Source organism: Cucurbita pepo, chromosome 13 (assembly GCF_057944985.1).
Source record: "Cucurbita pepo subsp. pepo isolate OVF chromosome 13, ASM5794498v1, whole genome shotgun sequence".
In the NCBI taxonomy this organism is placed as follows: Eukaryota; Viridiplantae; Streptophyta; class Magnoliopsida; order Cucurbitales; family Cucurbitaceae; genus Cucurbita; species Cucurbita pepo.
In genome coordinates, this window is record NC_141810.1 from 13,177,576 (window position 1) to 13,198,376 (window position 20,801).

At 36.6% G+C, this 20,801-nt stretch overlaps 1 protein-coding gene across 7 annotated transcripts; it reads left to right on the forward strand.

The window, feature by feature from the left end:
* Positions 1–1,406: 1,406 nt before the first annotated feature.
* Positions 1,407–20,210, forward strand: LOC111808090 (histone-lysine N-methyltransferase ASHH2). 7 transcript variants are annotated; one of them, XM_087129637.1, is made up of 19 exons: positions 1,407–1,473; positions 1,580–1,650; positions 1,797–4,874; positions 5,021–5,222; positions 6,135–6,304; positions 6,498–6,586; positions 8,399–8,530; positions 8,674–8,790; positions 9,110–9,202; positions 9,673–9,750; positions 11,871–11,927; positions 13,452–14,271; positions 14,353–14,408; positions 14,756–14,835; positions 15,029–15,111; positions 15,251–15,330; positions 16,362–16,441; positions 18,077–18,122; positions 18,635–20,210. In XM_087129637.1, exons 3-19 carry the CDS (start codon positions 2,048–2,050, stop codon positions 19,883–19,885), a joined length of 6,261 nt encoding a protein of 2,086 aa, XP_086985763.1. In that variant the 5' UTR covers positions 1,407–1,473; positions 1,580–1,650; positions 1,797–2,047; the 3' UTR covers positions 19,886–20,210. The 7 variants fall into 7 exon arrangements, with proteins under 7 accessions (XP_086985763.1, XP_086985764.1, XP_023549661.1 ...); XM_087129638.1 differs by having other exon boundaries at positions 1,455–1,473; positions 1,724–4,874; XM_023693893.2 differs by lacking the exon at positions 1,407–1,473 and having other exon boundaries at positions 1,480–1,650; positions 1,797–4,463; positions 4,539–4,874.
* The last annotated feature ends 591 nt before the right edge of the window (positions 20,211–20,801 follow it).

A 20,801-nucleotide genomic window follows, 5' to 3' on the forward strand; every position in this document is an offset into this window, starting at 1 on the left:
ATCACGTATCTATAATGCTACTAATGCTCGTGGAATGTTCCCCACGTATTCAATTGATGTTTACTTGACTGAACACCGAGCTTTTCGATGCTAAGTTTTATTGTCAAACGTGCTCTTAAATGTTTATACAATAAAGCTCACTTATAAAGATTATTTAGCTTTAAAACATAATTACGACGTTTAGAAGTGGCGTGTTTACTGTTGTAGATGATGTTAAAATGAACCATTTAGCGTATAAGAGGGTAACCATACATAGAACCTTACAATGACAAAGTTCGAGTCATCTTTCTTTCATTTGCATTCTTTTATGTTCGTATAGACGGACTCTACAGTTATTAGGTCAGTGACAATCTTTTAACACGTTATAGAAGAAATAGATTTGGATTTTTGTGGGCACCACATTTTCAATGAATCGACGATCCCTTATTGAAAAACGATCCTTCATATTCAATTTTTGTACTTTTTAAAAATAAGGTCATTAGTCCTAAACGAGTGTTTAAGATGAAACGTAACTCCGATAAAGCTATCTCGAGATACAAAGCAAGATTGGTTGTCGAGGTCTTCCATCAATCAACCTATAGCGATTACTCCAAAACTCGCTGTTTGGTTCTCGAAAAATTTCCTTACCACACATCTTGACTTGTAGGGTTAACGATGAAAGTATGAGATCAAACCATTAACTTTCAGAACAGAAATTAACTGAAACAGCCTCGAATTGACGATAATGGGGATTCAACCAACAACGGTGAGTCCGGTCAGGTGGCTTGCTTGCTTCCAAGCTTCACCAATCACCTCAAAAAGGTTCTTTGCCATGCGTCTCGGTGCGAGTAATAATGTGGGGTTCGCAAAGTCCACGAGAAATTTGTAATTTTTCTAGTTCATCAATTACAAAAGATAGAATATCACACCATCAACTTCTGAAACAGATTCACCAAAACATATGACAAAGAATTAGAGGGTATTTTTGTATTTTTAATTAATCCATGCGTTGACCGTTGACCCATCATTTTCCATTTTAATATTTAATTTATTTTCAATCACCACTAAAATTTATACGATATTTTAAAATATGTATCTAAAACCGTTCAATGCTAACATTTTAATTATTATTATTATTTTTTTAAATATTTGAATAATGTGGGTAATGCAAAATTAAATTAATAAAAAATATGCCAAATATTACCTCTATATATATATATATATAGATATTTAATTAAAAAAAAAAATCAAAATAAGAGATAATAATAATGATTTAAAAAATAAAAGATAATATTAATAATTTGATATTAAAAAATAGTTGAACCCTAATATTTGTTTACACGAAATTTTGCTGGCCCGAATCTTTAGAAGTCATATGCAGCAGGAACCAGGAAGGGAGGTGAAATTACGAAAATACCCCCAAGACGTAGGATCAGAGCGTGTAGGGTTAAACGGTCTCTACCGACTACCAATCAACACCAAATTCCTCTCTCGGTTGGGAACTCTCTTTGTTAGAACTTAGAACAACGTTTATAAGGCGTAAACATCCCTCTTTGATTCTTTTTTTTTTTCTCTCTCTCTTCGCAAACGGAATTTGTAGGAGCAGCAATTTGGACGCCATTGAAAAACTGCGCAAGTTCATCCGTTTACTCAATTTCGTCTTCCCCCCAGGTAATTTGCCGTCTTTTTTGTTTTTCTGATTCCTTCTGACTTTTCTGTTTCTTTTTGTTTTCGATTTTGGCAGAACTCTGTGTTTTCCGCCGCGGATGTTTCTGCATTGCATTGGAAATTCTGAAATTAGGGTTTTAATGATGCAGAGAGTCCGGCTAGTGTCATTTTTGGTGGGGTATCTGCTCGCTGGAATTCCTCTTGAATGCGATGAGATTGTATTCTTGTTTTCTCCGGTTGTAGATGTTGTGAGCTAGCAGAACTGGGATTTGATTGAAGAAGATTGGTATACGCCTTTTACTTGTTTCGGGTTAGTCGCGTTTTTGTATGCTTCTATTTTGTTGCCGTATGCAATTTTTGAGTTATGGGTATCGATTGGTTTTCGTTATCGATAAGATAGATGGGATCATGTGATGACCCGGCTGTTATCGGAGAACCGGTTCGCGGCTCTATTACTCCGCTGTTTGGGTGTTCGAGTCAACCTCTTCCCAAGTATCAGTCACGCCAGGAGATGTCTTCCTTGCCATCCAATTCTAGTGACTGTCAGATGTTGGAACCAGATAGGGGACTGGGAGTGACTGCGACTAATATCTGCACGAATGCATTGGAGCCTGATACTGCAGGGGAGGATGGGACATCCAGAGGCTTCGAACATGCTGATACATTGCTATTGGATAAAAGGTTGGACTGTGATTCCGGCGATAGTGATCCCTGTTTAAATGAGGAGAACGAGGCTTGCAACGTGGGGAATAGAACATTGAGCTTGGATATGAAAGAGTCCCAAGACGTTGATGATTTGGTTGATATTTTGGTCTGCAAAACTACCATGGAAATGATGTCTTTAGCTGGGTCATTAATGAATTCTGTTAAACCCGAAGGACTTGATAATAATAGTTGTATAATTGATGCTTCTGAAAAAGTTGAAAGCAGCGATATTGTAGAAAATGGTCCTCTTTTATCTCGGATAGGTACTTGTACAGACGACTTAAAATCTCCTCACATCTGTGAAGTTGTTTCTAGTGCAGCTTCTGCTGATGGATTGTCAAGTGCTTTCATACGTCAAAAACAGCTGGAAAATGATGGTGCTGGTTGTTCGTTTTCAGAGGCTGCAGACAGGTTAACTGAGGCTTTGGTTGAAATAGAAGCAGACATATTGAATGAGATGCCCCCTTTACAGAGTGATCAAATACTGCCAATACATATGGGACGATCAGTTGCCAATTGTGAACAATATATTTGCCAGATGGATGGGAAAAGCTTAAGTGGTACCTCTGGAGAAACAGTTAATGAATTTGCTGATATGAACAGCAATCCTGAATTGTGCTTGCAAATTTTGCCTTCACAAGGCTGTGAGAGGATTAGGGAATGCTTGCAAGCTGATGATTCACCACTAACCATCCACTCTCCAGAGATTAATCGGTGTGATGAAAAGCATGACAGTAATTCCTTATCCAAGTACATTCCAGAAGTTGTGGAAGACGATTTTGTTGTCTTGACTGATAATAATGGTGATGGTGGACAACATATAGTACCTGATATGGAAAATAACTGCAATCTGGAGGAAGCCAGTATTCAAGAGAACACCAACTGTGTTGAGCTATTTGCATCCCCCTTGCCTTCTCAGCCCTTTAATTCTGAAAAATATGAATTTTATGGGATGTTGATTGGAGCAGATATGCCAATAAAGGATAATTCATGTAGTGTCAGTGATCAAGACAACAATGACACAGAGAAAGTTGGCCATGTTTCTGAAGTTAAATGTCCTGAAACAGTTCTCATGTCTTCTAAGAGGAGTGGCCGAAGGAGAACGTCAAGCCAAAAAAATGTGACAAAAAGGGCTTCCAGGAAAAGCAAAAAAATAGTGCCAGAACCGCTGATTTTTGACACAACAAAAAGAAGGAGAAGCTCTATATCTAGGCCAGCTCGTCCCTTGCCTTGGGGATCACTGGGCTTTATTATTCAGTCATTTGAAAAAATTGACGATGTTCTGGTAAATCAAAGCAAGAAGCAAGGAAATGAGAAATCTAAAGGTAATCAAGGAGGTACCAAGCGGAGTAAGAAACAGCCAAGTGAAAGTTCACATAGATCAAGAAAAGGGACCCAAGGAAAATGTGATACTTCAACTTCAACCAATCGTATTCGTTTGAAGGTTAAATTAGGGAAGAATGTGGGTCACAATTTTCTGAACATTGTGGTTCCTGAGATTGTTGATTCATCATTGTGTGCCAAGGGTATCAATTGCCATGATGGTAATGAATCATATTGGGAAGGTAATTTGGAATTTCCACCAAGTGTTGATGATCAAAAGCCTGAAGAGGGGTCTTTAAGAAAGATCTTCTGCTACAGCAAGAATCAGGATAAAGAAGAGAAATGTCCTGATGCTTCTGTTGTGAATGAACAATGTGCTAATAATGATTCAAGTTGCACCGTCACTATAGACAAGTCATCTACAAAGCATGCAGATGATAATCTTTGTGTTTCCTCCCATTTGGTTGAGCCTGTAGAAAGGGCAAGTGATACCAGGAGTTTGGATCCTGGAACTTCACCTGATTCAGAAGTGATAAATTCGATGTTAGATATTCAAGTTGGAGCAATGCGTCAGGAAAAATTGCAGGACTCAGTGTTGCCATCTTTAGAAGATTTTGCTGCTTCTGGAAATGCTACCAGCAGTAAGAAAGGAAGGAAGAAAGAGAAACCCTGTCAGGCAGTTAGTTGTTCTGATGAAGCTGGCACAGGTGCTTCGGCTTGCAATAACAGGTCCAAGTCATCAAAGAAGCATGGAAGAAGACTGAACGCGGACAATCAACTTGGTTCTGGTGAGACATTTACTTACAATGATGCGAATGTTGTAAACTACTCTTTAACTGTTAAGGAATTGTCTATGGATCAAGTGCCTTTGTCAACAGAGATTGAACTTCCAGAAGAGGCTTTGAAAGCAGATGGCATTCTCGAAGATAAAGAATGTTACAGAACAGATGTTGGCAGTGTGTTTCCTGAATCAGAGAATTCAAAAACATTTCTACCTTCTCAATCTGCAAGGAAGAAACATCCCAAAGGTTCAAAATCTATTAAAACAAGCAAAGGCAAGTCCAAGGCTCCTGGCTCAAAAAACAAAATAAAGAATGCTTCTAAAGAGAGGGTTTACCGACGGAAGTCTTTTAATAAGAGTATCAAGGAGGCTTTATGTGACCAAGTTGTGACTGAAACGGAAAGTCACCAAATAGTAGGTAATTTTACTTACACTTGCAGATGGAATCCTTCTCCTTCTCTGAACATGATTGTTGGAGATCTTTATGTTCTGTTTTTGTGCTAGATTATTGCTGATGCATTGGAAAAATTAAAATTTCTTTCTAATTCTATTCGAATGTTTTAGGAAATTACCTTGTAGATAAGCCCGAGAAAAGCAATGACATCATAGCATCCACAGTGGCAGTAAATTTGAATGTGGTACAGGGTGCTGTGAATGAGCAGTACATGCCTCCTCGCAATGCTTGGGTGCTCTGCGATGATTGTCATAAATGGCGACGCATACCAGCTTCTCTTGTGGATAGTTTAGGACATGCAAGTTGCACATGGTACACATTCATTAATCATATACCACTTGAAGGGTGACCATGAGTTTTATGTCTTCTTTAAATTGTTTAAACGTTCTCTTTTTATACTCACAATATGCATTAGAATATTAGATTGGATTCTCATGCAGCACCTTCATAAGTCGACATTCTACTATACCATTTGTACACGAGCAAACTTAGGAATAGGGGGATTGGGATTGAAGAAAATTTAACTAAGTCTGGGTGTTGATAAGCAAATATGGGTTGGGAGTTGGGCAAATGCCAACTTTTTGTCTTGTTAGGTTGCTTACTCTTTGAGCTACCCTCTATTTTTATGTAGTCTTTTTTTTTTTTTTTTTTCTTGTTGCAAAATGTATATAAATATGCACCAATTTATTTTTTCCTGGAAATAGAATGTTCAGGGTATTCTATTTCCTATGTTTCCTATGTTTCTGGGATATTATTGAACTTATGAGAGAAGGACCACGTCAAACCATATGCCAGGCTGGTGGGATTCTTACTGGTGCTAAATGGAGTTCCATGTTTTTCACTTCTTCCTGTTTCCTTGATATTGTAAAAGTTTTCTAATTTAACTTCAATAAACCTCGTGTCATTATAATCTTTTCTCGATTTGGAATGCATCTTGTTCATAATTTTTGAATAAGCTCCTGCAAATTAATGCAGTTGAAATTGTTATTTTTTGGTATCCTCAAGTCTTTAGTTCATCAAATCTGCTTGTTTTTCACGCATTTTTTACTTTCCTTTTTCTAGAACCAATATTCTACAATGATTTTTTTTTATAACTCCCTTGTATTGGGACATATTTTCCCCTTTTTCTTTTTGGTAATTTCCCAACATCAATGAAATTGTTTATTATCAGTACACACACAGATATATAGACACTTTTTAATTTATAGTTGTTTGTGTTTGAAGGGCTTGTAAGGACAATGTGGACAAAGCTTTTGCTGACTGCTCAATCCCACAAGAGAAGTCTAATGCAGAGATTAATGCAGAGTTGGAAATATCAGATGAATCTGGGGAAGAAAATGCTTCTAATAAAAGGCTAACTTATAGGGAATTAGATAGTTTTCATCCAACAACAGGTACTTGGATGTAGCTGGGGATTCCATTATACTAATATGAAGTTCAGAATTAATTTACATTTTCCCTTGGGGAGTCCATCAATAATAATAATAACAATAGTAGTAGTAGTAGTAATAGTAATAATAAATACTTTTGTAGTCCAGTATCCTGCAATTCTGATTGTCGAAATGTGACTCCTGTACTTGTTTGCAGTGACTGCTGTTCCTCAAGAGAACAAATTTACTTCCATTAGCAGCAATCACTTTTTGCACCGCAGTCGTAAAACTCAGACTATTGATGAGGTGCATTTTTCGAAATGATGTTTCATCTTGATAGATGATTATTAAGATTTTTATGCATGTAATTCAAAGTAGGTTTAACTTGTATGTCCAAATTGATCTAGTGTATTAGTTGGGAAACTTGGAAATTCGAAGTGGGATGATTTCATATTCTTGTGCCTTCAATAATGGAAATTTTTGTTGTGTTCTCACGTTCTTGATTTTCCTGAGTGTTTTCTTTAGCTATGTTTCTTTGGCTAGTGTTCAACACCTAGCCTTTTTCCATACCAATATTTTTTTTTATTTGGAAGAGTTTGGGTTGTTTCTTCTAATTTATTTCATACAACCCTTCCATCAAATTGGGGTCACCTGTAAAGTTATTATTTTTTCCTTGAATAAAGAACTTGCCAACAAACTAGAAAGGGACAAGGTAGGAGATGTAGGATCTCCTTGTACTACTAAGAGCAATTTAGGAAAGACAGTTCAGTTAGTTTTAACGAAGAAAGGAGTACAAAAGTCTTTTGCTAGGTAACTTAATTTTAAAGCTAGGTAATAAGAGTATTATGAGTTCTAGAAAATCCCTGTAAACACCCTCGAAAGTCTCCTATTTCCTTCTAGCTGAAGGCGTCAGTCCTTGCAAGAACTAGATTGGTTCACTAATCTTCTCCTTTCTCATAACACTGTGGGTGAGCCAATTCTACTGCTGAAGATCGCAAGTCTTTCCTGGATAGCACTAGCACATACAAAAGTGGTTTAGAACCTCCATTCAATATTGAACAGGTACCAAGGAGAATAAAAAGCTGACTTTTGATCCACAAATTTCCAGTACATGGGTAGCCTGCACTAAGAGCAGATAAAAGATTAACGAAGTTGGTTGATGGTTTCTTTTGTTTTCTATTGCTTTTGCACAGCTCTTTATCCTCTATGTGCCTTTGTTTTCGTAGTTCATATTTTTTAATTTGAAGTTTCCTTTCTCATAAATTTCTACCAAGTAGAGGGTGCACGTATTGTTTTCTAGTAGGGAAGAATATTTGAAAATGGAACTTGTCACTGCAATGCAGTTAGATTTAATAAGGCTGGGTACAATCTATATTATTCATTTGTTTTTGATAAGAAAGTCGAGAGTATATATATATATGTTTTCTTCTTTTTGATAAGAGACAATTTCATTGATGATTGAAATTTACAAAAGATGTATAATCCATGGTGTTTACAAAAGACCTTCCCAATTTTGCAATGAGGGAGCTATAACTATAGGAAGTACATATATATTTTTTTTTTGATAAGACAGTCTACAGTGTATTGTACTTCACGAAGTTGATTTGAAAAGTTCAAGAATGCAATTTGAAACTTTGACTGTGCTTGTGGTAGTAATATCTAGAGGAATGCTTAGTGCACATAGAATGCACAGGAAATTTTCAACAAAACTTCAACTAATGACAAGCATGCAGTGTATGGAATTGATGTTCTAATGCACCTGCATCATGATCATGCTACTTTTTTAAGTTTTGTTGCTGATGCTGCTTCATCTGTTAGTCCTATTGTTGATGTCTTAGATATGATTTTCTTTTCTTATAGGATGGGAATAAGATTAGCAATCTACCCTTTTGCTGGGATAAAAGTGTAATTTTGTTAGCTTTCTTGTTCAATTTTTTTGGCAAGGCAAATGTGTTTGGTCTGGTTTTAATATCATGTAGTTCTTAGTCTTATCATAATTTGTCAGTGTTGGAAACCACCTTTTGAAGTTTAAGTGGCCAATTAGGTTACGAGATTGAATACGTCTAGGTCAATACTATATTGTCCTGATTTTTTTTTTTTTTCATAAATCTTAAACAGATAATGGTTTGTCATTGCAAACCAGCTTTGGATGGTCGATTAGGTTGTGGAGATGAATGCTTGAATCGAATGCTCAATATTGAATGCGTTCGAGGTACATGCCCTTGCGGGGACCTTTGTTCTAATCAACAGGTTTAGCAACTTTTTCTTAGAGCTCTAAATTTATCTCTCTTTTATTTATTATCTATTATTTTTTAATTTTTTTTGAAATCTTCTGTAAAGTAAATCGAGTCCTGATGAAAGGGTGTATTTAATTTTTGAATGCATGGTTTCAGTTCCAGAAGCGCAAGTATGCTAAATTACGGTGGTTGCGATGTGGAAAGAAGGGTTATGGGCTACAGTCGGTTGAGGATATATCAAAAGGACAGTTTCTCATCGAGTATGTTGGAGAGGTAATTGTGAAGTATTATCCATAGTTCAAGACATTCTGTAGGATGGTCTACCATGATCTTTGGTTGCTTTCCATGAATCCTGAAAGTTGCATATATATTTCTTGCTTTGTTTGTTATCTATCATGTTGATTGGATGTGCTGGTAAGAAACTATTATATTTGTAGGACCAATAATGTAATCTCCTTTATGAATTCACTCTTTCGGCTGAATTAAAAAATTGTGCAACAGTGTGAATATGTCCATGAATATGTGAAGCTCTAGGTTGAATTTGCATAAGATTGTATGATTGAACCAATGCTGAATTATTCGGTCTATACAGGTCCTTGACATGCATGCTTATGAGGCACGTCAAAAGGAGTATGCATTGAACGGTCATCGACATTTTTACTTCATGACACTTGATGGCAGTGAGGTTGAATCTTCATCTTCTTTTCTAATATCCTCTTGGTGTTATTATCTTGGATTGGAGGCCTTTTATTTTTAACCTAGTTTGGGCTATCCTCTTTCAAGGGGCTGTCTTTTTAATATGCCTTTCTGTATTCTTTCAATTTTAAGCTTTATTTATCTTTTGGCTCCCTTGCAATGTTTTAGATTCTTACTTGTTTAATTTCTTTCCCACCCCTTTGAAAAAGAAACAAAAAAGGAACATGTTGAAGGAATCTATTTTTTCCTACTCCTGGACATCTTTTAAGTAATGCTTTAAGAATATAATTATGTCTTAATTACTGCAAGGTAAGAATGATTTTTATTCCTATACTGTCCTAGACCACTGAAGAGGAACTGATATGCAGGCCACTTCTCTTAATAGCGTCCTTTTCCCCTTCATTTCCCCATTGGTGAAAGTTATTTCAAGTCTGTAATCCGTCTATTTGTGTTTTACAGGTCATAGATGCATGTGGAAAGGGAAATTTGGGGCGTTTCATTAACCACAGTTGTGATCCAAATTGCCGCACGGAGAAGGTTTATACCTAATTCACTGGGCATTTTTGCATATTATTCTTATAAAAAATCATTGTAGCGTACTATTACATTTTCTTGGTAAAATGATGTCTTTTTTTTTTTTTGGAAGTATTTTCACCCTATAAGTAGGTCTTAATGCTGCAGGGGCATATTAATGCCTTATGTGCTCCGAAGGTTTTGGCCCATAGTTGAGGAAAGACTTCTGTAGCCTGATTACTGAGTGTCAATGGGGTTTTTATGGCGAAGAGATAGATTCCGGATCAATTTCTTATGATTAATGAAGCGATTGAGGATTGTAGGAGTTGTTAACATGAAGCTTTTTTAGTGTTATTTTTAAGATTGATTTTGAAAAAGCTTACAATTATGTAGATTGAGATTTCTTAGAGAAGGTGCTTTCGAAGAAAGGTTTGGTTCCAAGTGGAGATTTTGGATTTATAGTTGCATAAACTATGCTTGGTATTCTATTTGTATCTCCTGCATCTTCCATTGTCTGATGACATGATTTTTTTGCCCTGGTAGGGAAGATTCCTTCGTAAACATTATTCACTTTTGAGTTGGTTTTTGATAGCATCTCTGGTTTAAAGATTAGTAAAGCTAAGTGTTCAATCATTAGTTTAAATTATGATCATACTAAGCTGGGTAATTGGGTCGTCGGGTGGTAGCTGTTCTTCTTCTTATCTAGGTCTTCCCTTTTGAGGTAGGTGGACCCTCGATCTTGATCTGAGTTCTGGCTTCCTTTTGTAATTTAGGATCTTCATGTAGATTCTTAAGATTATAGAGAAGTTTATGGGACTTTTAAAGAGTTAGGAGGAAGAAGGGTTCTCATATGGTCAGCTGGAAGGTGCAACCAGACTGTTGGAACTTGGGGGTTTGGATGTAGGTAATTTGAGATTGCACAATAACAATCTGTTGGTTTAGTGATTATCCCTAATAAGAAAACCCCTCCAAAGACTTGCAGACCCAATAACACATCTCCCTTTTGCCTGGACTAACAGAAAAATCCCAGAAGCACCACAACATCTTCCACCTCCCTACCTAGCAAGGGATGACAAAGAGAAGAAAAAGATACTCGAGAAAGACAAAACAGAAGCTACATAATGAAACCTCATAGAGGACAAATGGTATTAATAAGGGAGGAAGGTACATAGCACAAGGGACTATTACCCACCCAATAATCTCCCAAAATAGGTATTCAAACCATTTTGCAAATCGAGACAAAAATAAAAAAATAAAAAAGAGAAAAGGAAACCAGGAGAGCGAGCTGTCCAAGGACTACTAAATGTGCCTTTTAACCTACAACCTAAAGCCCACTCACAATAGGATGAGGGCAATGATGGGACCTATCATATTAGTCTATTTTCTTACGGCACTATCCTAATGGGCAGCTTAGATGTGTATCATATAATCTACACACAACTCATACTTGCGAGTATGGGCTCACCAGTCAGTTCGCAAACCGCTGGCCCCTTTTCTTGTCGGGCGAGCCTGCTCTGGTAGCTCCTTATGCCAGACACCCAGTAGAATTAGTAGCTGTCACGGCAGCATTATGTGAAACATAATGATACTTCACCTGCCTAGTGGTGTACGCGTCCATACCCTCGTGATGGAATAAGGGTATCCCCCAATGCATGAGCACACATAATGCATGAGGTCCCAATATTTTTCCGTTTTCAACATCCTCATCCTATTTTTCCGTTTTTTTGTTGAGGGGTCCTAGCTATGAGTAGTACATTCTCTAGAAGAGGTTTTGGTCGTGAAGGAGCCCTAGCTATGAGTAGTCCATTCTCTAGAATCCCTCCAATCATAAGGATAGCTAGACGACCAGCAATCCATCGAAGAAATTTATTTTGAAAACTTATGGTTGTTTCATCTGTTTTGTGTATTTACTTTGCATGTCAACCAACCTTGATTGTTAACATTTGTTTGAGATTTTTAATAATTCTGTGTTGACCAGGTTAGTTCCTACTTTCTATCGCATGGGGACTTTTATTTTTCAAAATTTTATTGCCAGTAAAATCTGTACTAACAACTTAAACATTAAATTTCAGAGAGTTATGAGAGAATTTACGATTTTTTAGTTCTCTCTTCTTTTTATTCTTATTTTCTTGGCTTTGGAACAGTGGATGGTGAATGGAGAAATCTGCATTGGGCTCTTTGCACTAAGGGATATTAAGAAGGTATATTTACTGTTTCCTTTTGCTACCTTCGTTTTCATATATTTACTGTTTACTGACTCATGGATATTCATTCTGTTAACTGAATCATTAACAGAATGAATATCCATGTGATATGATTTGGAGGACTTTTGGTTGATTGTTACGGCATCATTTTAAATGAAAAGAGTAGGGACTGTGTGGTGGTTGTTGATAAAGTTGGGTTTGATGCTTCTTTTTATTTTATTTATTTTCTATTATAAGTATAACACTCAAGTAATGCTCTAATTGGAGCGTGTTCTTTTAAGCTTCTAGGGTTGGAATTTGGTTGCCTCTTCTGTAAGACATTTTACCACGTCAATGGGAAGGAGTGTGCGTGTGTTTTTCTTAATCTTTAAAAGACCAGTAGCTTTTGACTCAATGGTAGAAACTAATTCTGTAACCTCCAACTGTTTAGGGCTCTTGAAATGCCATTATTGGATGGTTTATTTATTTACCATTTTTCTATCAATTCCTGCAGTTGAATTTACATTGATAAAACATTTTTGTCGCTCTCTTGTTATAAAGTATATGCCCCTTTCCACAGCCATAGTTTCAGTATTCTTTGGGATGAAAAAAACGTCGTGATGAAAAATTGGCATCTGATTACTCTATATCTGCTTGTTTTTCAAAAAGTAAATTGAAGCCGGGCTGTAAACAAATTAGTTTTGGCGACATTATTCACAGAAGCAAGATCATGTGATCCATAACTTTTTATAGTTCTCTTTTGATATTGAAAGTCGAGTCTCGCGTAGAATATCTTTTTCACTTGATCCTGTAATTATCAGTATGGATGAATGAAACTTAACAACCTTGATGTTTCCATCCTTATCTTTGATATATTTTCTTTAAATTTATCCTTCCCTTGAATGTTTTCCCCAAATTTGTTGGTTGATTTGGACATTCGTGCATTTATTGTTCAAAACTCGATATCTGATACTTTGGTATCTTTTTGGTCAGTAACGGTTTTTTTTCTTTTCATTTTCTTGTTTTCTTCCCATTTCTTTTGTCTATGTAAACAAATTTTAATAAGAATATAGGCGTGCATTGTCTTACACACACACACACACACACACACACACACACACACACACACACATATATATATATATACAAGAAAGAAAGGCGTATATTCCTCAAAAGATGGTAAAAGAACAACCTAGAGGCGCAGGGTAGAGATAACTCCGAAGTTTAATAAGAATAAATAGAATGTTTTAAAATTGGCATCATTTATTCAAGACAATAGTTGGTAAGTTTCTTTCATCTGAACCATAGTTATAAGTTAAGGAATACACTTACTTAGCGGTCATGCATTTCTTTGGTAGTTAACAATCTTGATTGGCTGTGACAGATATGTTTGGAGTTCCAAACCTTTTCTTGCGTGCTTCTTTATTTACTGAAGAGTACTCTTGCTTTTTATGTCAATTTGTCAATGCTTAATCAATTTCTTGTTTGAGTGCCTTAGGCATTAGCAAGAAGTCATATCCTTTCCATTTCTTTATGTTTCAGGGTGAAGAGGTGACATTTGACTACAATTATGTTAGGGTATTTGGGGCTGCTGCAAAAAAATGTTATTGTGGTTCTTTCCAATGTCGAGGTTACATAGGAGGAGACCCCCTCAATTCTGAGGTCATTATTCAAAGTGATTCAGATGAAGAATTTCCAGAACCAGTGATGCTTCGTCCAGATGGTAGAAGTTGGAATAATAACTTGCCAACTGCAGTTAGTTTGTTGGATGGTGTTAAAAAGCAACCCTCAGAACATATAAAAGGGGTTAGGGATAAGAAAGATCAACCTATCAGAACTGCTGTCGAATCTAAGATTTCAGAAGAAAAAGAGGATACTCTTAAGCTTTCTGCCTCGAAGATTTCAGAAGCAAAAGAGGATCCTCTTAACCTTTCTGCCTCTACAATTTCACCATTGCACAGTTCGTTGGAATTCGAAGACTCAAAGGTAGCATCACCTACTCCACTGGCTGATATTACCCATCAGACTGAAGATGTGACGAGCCAACCTGTGTTTTTGGATCAGCCAGAAATATCTCCTGGTGACAATAATTCTGACAAAAATACATGCTCTATTGAGCAGGAGGCAAAGTTATCAGTTGTTGACATTGACGCTCGTAAGAAGTCTAAGCTGGATGCTGTTGAAGATAAGAAAGTATATATAAAGTCGCATCTTCGGATGAAAACATCGCGTAAACCAGGTTCCATCAAGAAAGGAAAAGTTAGCTCTGTAGAAAAAGTTCAAATAACTAACAGGCCCCAGATTTCCTCTGTAAAGCCCAAGCGATTGGTAGATGGTTCTCCTGGTAACCGCTTTGAAGCAGGTTAGTGATATTTGGAATACTAGCTGTAGCTTAAATAGCCGTGACGTGCTTATTAATTGTTAATGGTATTTAATGCTTCAGTTGAGGAGAAGCTTAATGAACTCCTGGATGCTGAAGGGGGAATTAGCAAAAGAAAAGTGAGTCGTCATAACTTTCCGCATGTTGACTTGTGAACTTTCTGTTATTCTATCGGTTTTATTTGCCGGTGGCAATGAATGGTTAATGCGCTCTTTTATGCTTTACCATCAGCTGCTTAGTCTACATATAATTTTGCTGTGTTTTTTTTCTTCATGGATCAGAGTATTGGTTTCTGTTGATGTAGCATATTCTTCTGTACTTTCGTTCTTTCTTGATAAAAAGGTGTTGTTTTTACTCAAACCCAAAGGAAAAAAAAAGTGGATTTGCATCTGCTGCAGTGTGCTTATTTTTCGTTCAGAGATTTTGCAGTGTTCACGTACTCATAAGCTTTTTCTTCCTCTAACAGGACGCCCCTAAAGGATACTTAAAACTTCTTCTCCTGACTGCTGCATCAGGTGCAAGTGCCAGCGGTGAAGCAATCCAGAGGTTGCCTCAAATTATTAATATATTTTTTGATGTTCCAAATTATGAACAGTCATTTATGTTATGCATCTGATAGTATAAATGAAGCCATTCAGAGGTTGCCTTAAATTATTATTTTATTTTTATGTTCCAAATATGAACAGTGATTTATGTTATGTATGTGATAGTATTGAATGCTTTTTTTTTTTTTTTACAGCAATCGAGATCTGTCAATGATCCTTGATGCTCTTTTGAAGACAAAGTCACGAGTAGTACTGACTGACATAATAAACAAAAACGGTAGAGTCTCCCCCAGTTTATTGTTATTTTTCATTTTCTATTTTTGTGGTCTTTGAGTATAATTTCTGTTGCCTTCTTGTCGTACTATTTGGTTTATAGAATATCATAAACTGATTATGCACCCTTTTTTTGCTCTCAGGTTTGCGGATGCTGCATAACATAATGAAGCAATATAGAAGTGACTTCAAAAAGATACCGATTCTTCGGAAGCTTTTGAAGGTAGTACATTTGATGGCAATTGCAATATTCTTTTCTGAATTGGGAAGGAACTTCCTAGTTCTTTCCTTATCTTCATAACGTGTCTAATGAACAGCGCAGCAAAATGTTTGTTCAATTGCTCCTCTTTTAACTAAGAATAAACAGGGTTCAGTATGTAATTAGCGAAGAAACTGAATTTTAGTATGAAAACAACTTGCGATTATATTGAAAGTGAATTATTACAAACGGTTGTTTCAAAATGATTGAGGTGGTAAATGCCAACCTTTTTGGCTTTGTATAGGGAGAGGGAATAGGAAAATGTGGTACGGATTTCAATCTCTGGCTAGACTTGGTGATGAAAGTATAGTTTTATAGAGCACCAATGCAATATGTTCAGATTTTCAATCTTTACAAAAAAGTTATAAAGTTTTTGATATCGTAACCAAAAATATATCTTATTTATTTAATATATTACTCCGTAGCGTATTAGGAGGAATGTTGTTTCCTCTGTGTAGCATTTTTACCTTTTCCAAGTTAGGTATACTTATAGGGCAAGCACATCCTTGCGGTAGGGAGGGAGTATGGCTTTTCCCCTTTCTTTCCTTGATCTAGTCCATGCACTTGCTGGACTTGCTTGAGAAGGATATACTATCCATTGCCCTCAAAGGTCCTTTCGTGGGGGGGGGGGGGGGGGGGGGGGGGGGAGAGCATCCCAAATTCTGTCGTATTGAGTTTACTTTCAGTACAAAAAAAAAAAAAAAAAAAAATCAAACTGTGTTGTTAGATTTAAGCTTTTCCTGACTAAATGATCAGATTTTGCAGGATTGCATTGAATTTGGAGTTAAATGACTTATCTGATATATCAAATTTAAAAGTCTATATTACTAAATTTTGTATTTTCTTTTCTTTTCTCCTTAACATCCAAACACAAAAATTTGATTAGGTTCATTTAAAAAAAAAAATTCGTTCCAAACAGTTCTTTATCTTTAAATCATTTATTGAATTTTTTTTTAATTCCAAACGGAGGATTTAATGATCAAACTCTTCTGCAGGTCCTAGAATACTTGGTTATGAGAGAGATACTCACCTCAGAGCATATTAATGGAGGTCCTCCTTGCCCTGGAATGGAAAGGTTAGAGATTGTGATGCTTAATTTCAAACAGTCATTTCCTAGTCATTATGCAGATAGCGGTGAACCATGTGGTAGTTTAAATTTGTTGAGATGTGCTAATGAAGACTTCAGTTTCTTCATGATGTCTACTTTTTCTTTGCCTTTTAAAGTTTTTAATAAAGGACGTTCATCATGAAGATATTATCAAAGGTATTAATATTTTTTTAAGATGAGAAATAAAATACTCTAAAGATGAAGAATACAGGAGATAAGAATTCCTGATTTATCTCCTAGGCACTCATATAAAAGCACTCCAATTGTTACCAATAGCTTAGGAGGATATTTACACAAAGGTGTACAGTAAAAACTTTATCTGAAGCTTAACCATTCACGCTTTCCAATTAAAATATTTATCTACAAAAGGTTCTTGGAATGTTCTATTCCTTTCAAACCAAAGTTCTGAAGGAGAACTTTTATAGCGTTGGTACCTCAAATCCTCTTTTTCTCGTTGAAAGATACTGAGGACTCGATCCACCAACTATTTGAAATGTTGGGAAACAGGGCCAATGTAGTGACCAAGACTACCTTTTTCTGATCATGATGGCTTTTTTTTCCCTTTGCCCGCTACACAAAATTCAAGTGACCTTTATTCGGGGGTTCCTGTTTGGAGAAGAATGGCCTCAGGCTTTGCTTCTTCTTGAGGCTCATTTATCCATACTGATCCAAAAAGAACTTGATCATTCGAGAAATTCTTTAATCTGAATTCCGAATGCGACACTTCCCCCCGGATCTACTAGTTGTCTTGTTTGCTATAGCTTGAATCCGTGATCGTCTGAGTCTCCTTCCGACAAAAATACTGGCTGCTTAAACATTGTAAGACATTGAACCGTTTTACTCTTGTGAACACTGATCATCAGTGGCATAGTAATGTAGAAGGTAATAGCCGAAATATGATTCGTTCAGGCTAGAGCGCCCAAATCCACTATATATATTACACGGGTTTGCCGAGATCTTTGAAAGCATTCAGCTCTCAAATCATTTTGTAGGAGCATGGTGACAAGAGGACTGGTTATTACAGGGATTAGATCAATCAACCCCCCAAACCAACTTTCTTTTTTGACAAAATCAACTGAAAGGTGGCTTGAATGGGAAAACTTGATCTATGTTTTCTTTGATCATTCTAGAAAAGCACCATTGAGAATATCAAAGAGTTTGGGCAATGAAGGCCACCACTTGAGACAGATTTACAATTAAAGAAGATATGATCCACTGTCTCATTACATCTTTTGCACAAAATGCACCAGCTAGGAGAAATTGGGATATTAGGTTGACGTTTCAGCTATTCAATTGAGTAAATTCCTCTATAGCATAGAGACAAATGAAAAAAATTGATTCTCTTAGGAGCTTATGATTTCCAAGATTAATCACAAATGAGAAAAATTTATAAGTGATACCCATTATCCCTTTTTTTTTTCCATGCTTTCGGAGCTTTGTAAACAATTTCCAATCCACTCTTTAATTGATCTCTTGAAGATCAACTTTGATTGCTCAACTTTCTTTTCTTTTCCTCCACTTCCTTTGCAATTAGATTGATCTTAGAAAATTTGCTTCCTTTTGTCAATTGTGCAAATTAAAATTTGCTTCCTTTTTGTACAGCTTAAGGGACTCTTTACTGTCGCTGACAGAGCATGATGACAAACAGGTATCATTTACAAATTATTAGAGTATTGATTGACCTATTCCGTAAAGAGCATTATTGCAAAAAGTAGTAGAGTATAAGAACTTTAACTACAAATGAAAGTTCAATATAAAAATATATATCTGGTTCTGTAAAAGGGCTTCCCATAGCTTGACTATATTAAAGAGTGAAATCACGAAAAGGGCAATAAGACATTGGTCTTCAAATGAATGATCTATGCAAATGTCACTCAATCACGGTTCACATGTTCTATTTGCAATGTATCAAGAAAAGAGTAATTACTTTAAGACCTCCAGTATACTCAAAGATGGTGGTAAAAATGATCTTTATTTCAAGTGTGCTGCATCTAGACAATTTTCTAAGAACGCCACTAATACTCTTTATTGAAAATGTCCAAAAACATTCAAATATAATTCACGATCCTTTTCCTTTAAAATGGAAAGTCTTAACGAGGTATTATGTCTGGCCAAAAGCTACCAAAGTTCAGTTTTGATTAGTTAAGCATGGATGTGTAGGTACATCAAATTGCTCGAAGTTTTCGGGACAGATGGTTCCCCAGACATACCAGAAAATTTATTTACTCTGAGAGGGAGGATGGAAGATTGGAAGTTTACAGGGGTTCAAACTGCAGTAGGTTTACAGCATCACACAGTTATCGGCGTGATCAGGATTCCAGACCCACAGATGCAATTGATTGTGTGAAACAGTCAATGTCTACATCTCTGCCAGATGCTCATCCTGCAGAGGTCTGTTCTATGGCTTCCACAGCTGGTCACTCATTGAATGGACAAAAAGTCTGTAAGCGTAAGAGTCGATGGGATCAGCCTGCAGACACAAGCCTAGATCTGAGATCCAAGGAGCAGAAGCTTGAATCAAAATCTGTGCAGCAATTCAATTCCAGCCAATTAAGTAGTGTTGGAGTGGTGTCAATGCTGATAGACAAGGTAAACAGTGATGATAAGGATTTCTCCCTCTCTGATTCTGTTGGAGTACGTGGTAGCCAAGACGATGATATCAGTGCAGACAGTGCAGTGCAGAACATCCCTGAAGATATTCCTCCTGGATTTTCTCCTTTCAGTCTCCCCGTGGCTTCTTCAAGTGCTTTTTCAACAGGTTTAGATCCTCCCCGACAGAGTATTGGCAAATTGAGTAGTGCTTTTTCCACGGTTGGGTACCCACAGGAAAAATTCATTTCTTGCTTGCCTGTGTCCTATGGAATTCCGTTTTCTATTGTTGAGCAATGTGGAACGTCCCGTGCAGAGAATCTGGAGTGTTGGGATGTTGCTCCTGGAGTGCCTTTTCATCCTTTTCCACCCCTACCACCATATCCCCGAGGTAAGCGAGGCCCGCCTACGTCTGCCTGTGGTACTGCAGTTGAACAATCTTCTCAAGAAATGCAGGTCAACTGCCATGATTCTCGAACTTCTTTCTCAGAAGAAAACCCTCCTAGTACAAGTACTAATTACCAACAGGATTCATGCAATCTATCAAACATCCAACAAACATCGAAACGAGCAAAGGAATCATCGTATGACTTGGGAAGAAAGTACTTTAGGCAGGAAAAGTGGCGTAATACAAAGTTTGCCCCCCCGAGAACGGATCAGTGGGGATACCAGGGGAACTTCAGAAGTGGGGTGAGCACTCCAGGTGATGACAATATACCCAACGAAGGGATAAGTCCATATTGCTCAGATGAAGCAAGCGGTAGAGGAGATAAAGCTAATGATGATTTTTATCAGCATTTGCAGAACCAAAATCAGCGTTGAGTCGTAGGAAACTCTTGATCTACTGAAATTTCAATAGAATCCAATGTATTCTCAGTTCTTTTTCTTACTTAGGTTTGATACTACTCAATGGAAGGTTTCTTCAACTTCAGTACGGTAGTGCTCTTACTCCAGCATTTGTAGTACTATGCATGAGGTTGATCTTTGCTTCCATCAGCATATGAGGTTTTGGATCTTTATCCATCAATCAACACCTCAAATAGGTAGGCATTCTTATTTGTAAATCATTTTCTCACTAAAATTAAATTGTGACGTGCAATGGTTAAAGATCCCGAGAAAATAAAATCTTAATTGATTCTTGCTGTCATTTGCCTTTTATTATTGGAGATTCAAAATAGTTCTTCATTTTCCGTTCAAGCTGTTTCACTTATTCTGCAACATGACCCATGTCGGATGAGAGTACTTGTGCATTTGTATGAATGAACGCCGCTTTTATTTATTTTTAACTTCTATTTGGAACATAGGTAATGATTTATTAAAAGCTCGTTGTCTATAGTTGCGCATCTTTCTGTATTTATAAAGCTGTTCTTATCGGGGTGGATTGGAAACAAGTTGCTAAATGGAGTTCTCTCATCGCTATTCATGAGGGAAATTTTGCATTACTGATGAAAATGGTCTGCAGCATGAATTCTTCTCAGGTACTCTCTTATGTCTACCAAATAATGTGAATGACTCTAGGTAGGACTCTTGCAGTAGATAACCCTTCATTTTTGTTTTGATATTCTAATAAATGTGTCTTTGCAAATTATTGTTCTATAATATTTTAGTTTTTACTCAGAGTTCTGATGACTTTCTTTTTCCATTCTGTTATTTCTGCTTTCCGTTGGTTTCTCCTCTTTCCTGCGGATGATTAATCATGAAGTTCCTGTTCTACATATATTGAATGGTTCTTCTCTCC